At 47.9% G+C, this 2941-nt stretch overlaps 1 protein-coding gene across 1 annotated transcript; it reads left to right on the forward strand.

Annotated features, from left to right (window-relative positions):
* Nucleotides 1–1145: 1145 nt before the first annotated feature.
* Nucleotides 1146–2941, forward strand: RRAGA (Ras-related GTP binding A). The gene has a single exon (XM_010857062.1). It carries the CDS (start codon nt 1579–1581, stop codon nt 2518–2520), a length of 942 nt encoding a protein of 313 aa, XP_010855364.1. The 5' UTR covers nt 1146–1578; the 3' UTR covers nt 2521–2941.

A 2941-nucleotide genomic window follows, 5' to 3' on the forward strand; every position in this document is an offset into this window, starting at 1 on the left:
CCACCTGATGTGAAGAGCTGACTCATTTGAGAAGACCCTGATGCTGGGAAAGATTGAGGGCAGGAGGAGAAGGGGACAACAGAGGATGAGATGGTTGGATGGCATCACCAACTCAATGGACATGGGTTTAGGTGAACTCCAAAAGTTGGTGATGGACAGGGAGGCCTGGCATGCCACGGTTTATGGGGTCACAAAGAGTCCGACACGACTGAGCAACTGAACTGAAAACCCCAAAATGTTCAACTTCCAGCAGGAATTCTTTTGTTGATATATTTTAACTAAAATGTATGTCAATATCCACTTGTAGAATATGGTGTTAGAAAATACTCTTGGTGGTTCAGAAAATGAAGATATGTTGTTTTAAACATAAAAACAAAAGAAAAATACGTTGAAAAAAAAGAAGAAATGGTGATTTACATATATACAACGGGAATACTACTCAATCTTTAAAACGGAGATCCTGTCATTTGCAACACCAGGGATGAAACTGGAGGGCATCAGCCTTGAGTGAAATAACCCAGACATAAAAAGAAAAAAACTTTGCATGATCTCACTTATCTTTAGAATCTAAAAAAGTCAAACACATAGCAGCAGAAAGAATAATTATTACCAGGTAGGGGAAACGAGGGTGATGGGGAGATAATAGTCAAAGGATACAAAGTTGCAGTTACGCACGAAGAATAAGTCTAGAGATCTAACCTACAACACGATGACTAACAGCACTGTATTGAATGCTGGAAATTTACTAAGAGAGTAGGTTTAAGGTGCTATCACCACATTGTTTTTGTTTAGTCGATTAGTCGCGTCCGACTCTTCTGCGACCCCAAGGACTGTGTAGCCCTCCAGGCTCCTCTGTCCATGGGACTTTCCAGGCAAGAATACTGGAGTGGGTTGCCATTTCCTACTCCAGGGGAGGTTAGTCAAGTTGCTCAGTCGTGTCCGACTCTTTGCGACCCCATGGACTACAGCCTACCAGGCTCCTCTGTCCATGGGATTTTCCAGGCAACAGTACTGGACTGGGTTGCCAGGAGGTTAAAACCACCCAAAAGTACACCGCCCATAGTGGGGTGCTGTGCTTTTTCCGGCCACGAGGTGGCAGCAATTCTCCCAACTGCCCACGCACGTACAATTTTGCGACCGTAAGCTCAGTTTAAATAGGAGAACAGAACACCCGAGTCCTGTGTTCCCCTTCCAATCTCTCCTTCGGGTGGTTTGTACTGGGTCTCATTAATAGAGCGGTTTTTCAAAGCTCTTCCGGCAGCGACGCTGGAGAGCGCGGGTTCTCGCGAGATCGCCGCCGGAAGTGGGTGGCTGCCGAGGCTCAGAGTCTTCTCTCCCCGGAAGGCGCTCGTTTCTGCGGAGCTGCTGCAGCCGTCCGCCCCGTGGCGCTCTCCCCAGGGAAAGAGCTCACCGGACGCGGCCCTTCCCAGAGCCGAGCTCGGCCCTTCGGCTTCCCCAGCTGTACAGAGGCGCGGGCCAGCCGGCTGAGCCCCGGAAATCCCCGGCTTCTCCCTCCCTCCGTCTGCGCTGCAGTTAGGCCGCGCCCAGAGGCCCAGTCCGCGGCAGCTCCGGCGGGTGATGCCAAATACAGCCATGAAGAAAAAGGTGCTGTTAATGGGGAAGAGCGGGTCGGGGAAGACCAGCATGAGGTCGATTATCTTTGCCAATTACATCGCTCGCGACACCCGGCGCCTGGGTGCCACCATTGATGTGGAGCACTCCCACGTCCGATTCCTGGGCAACCTAGTGCTGAATCTGTGGGACTGTGGCGGTCAGGACACCTTCATGGAAAATTACTTCACCAGCCAGCGAGACAACATCTTCCGTAATGTCGAGGTTCTGATTTATGTGTTCGACGTGGAGAGCCGTGAACTGGAAAAGGACATGCATTATTACCAGTCGTGTCTGGAGGCCATCCTCCAGAACGCTCCTGATGCCAAAATCTTCTGCTTGGTGCACAAGATGGATCTGGTTCAGGAAGATCAGCGTGACCTGATTTTTAAAGAGCGAGAGGAAGACCTGAGGCGTTTGTCTCGCCCGCTGGAGTGTGCTTGTTTTCGAACATCCATCTGGGATGAAACGCTCTACAAAGCCTGGTCCAGTATTGTCTATCAGCTGATTCCAAATGTCCAGCAGCTGGAGATGAATCTCAGGAATTTTGCCCAGATTATTGAGGCCGATGAAGTTCTGCTGTTCGAGAGAGCCACGTTCTTGGTCATCTCCCATTACCAGTGCAAAGAGCAGCGTGATGTCCACCGATTCGAGAAGATCAGCAACATAATTAAGCAGTTCAAGCTGAGCTGCAGTAAATTGGCCGCTTCTTTCCAGAGCATGGAAGTTAGGAATTCTAACTTCGCTGCTTTCATCGACATCTTCACATCAAACACGTACGTGATGGTGGTTATGTCGGATCCGTCGATCCCTTCTGCGGCTACTCTGATCAACATTCGCAATGCCAGGAAACACTTTGAGAAGCTGGAGAGAGTGGATGGTCCCAAGCACAGCCTCCTTATGCGTTGAATATTGCCAAAATACGCTCTCTGAAAATGCTTAATTGCCTTCCCCCCACCCCTTTTTTTTCAATATTCATAATGTCGTGTGCTTATAAGTGGGCTCTGAAATGTGTGCTGCTTATCATTTTCATCTCTTTCTTCCCTTCTCCCCAGTCTTTTGGACTCTATTTACTCAGTTATCCAGTAGAGCTTTAAAGATGGCCTTTCTGAAAAGTTGGTATGGGGTAACACTAAAGTGGGTGGTGGTGTATGTGTGTATGTGTGTTCTGATTACCTGGTTATAGTAGATACACAAAGCCTTTACAATATCTTCTGTATTCCTTACAAGGTTGCAAAGATGTAATGTTATTTTATCAGCAAGGTATTAAAATGCGTTTATAAATTCTTCTGGCTTCAATCATGAATAAACATTTGCTGTTAGTTTAAAA

Source organism: Bison bison, unplaced genomic scaffold, assembly GCF_000754665.1.
Source record: "Bison bison bison isolate TAMUID 2011002044 unplaced genomic scaffold, Bison_UMD1.0 scf7180017864376, whole genome shotgun sequence".
NCBI lineage: Eukaryota > Metazoa > Chordata > Mammalia > Artiodactyla > Bovidae > Bison > Bison bison.

Excerpts from the sequence above, each read along its gene's own strand:
- RRAGA (XM_010857062.1), top strand. The coding sequence starts at position 1,579 with ATGCCAAATACAGCCATGAAGAAAAAGGTGCTGTTAATGGGGAAGAGC.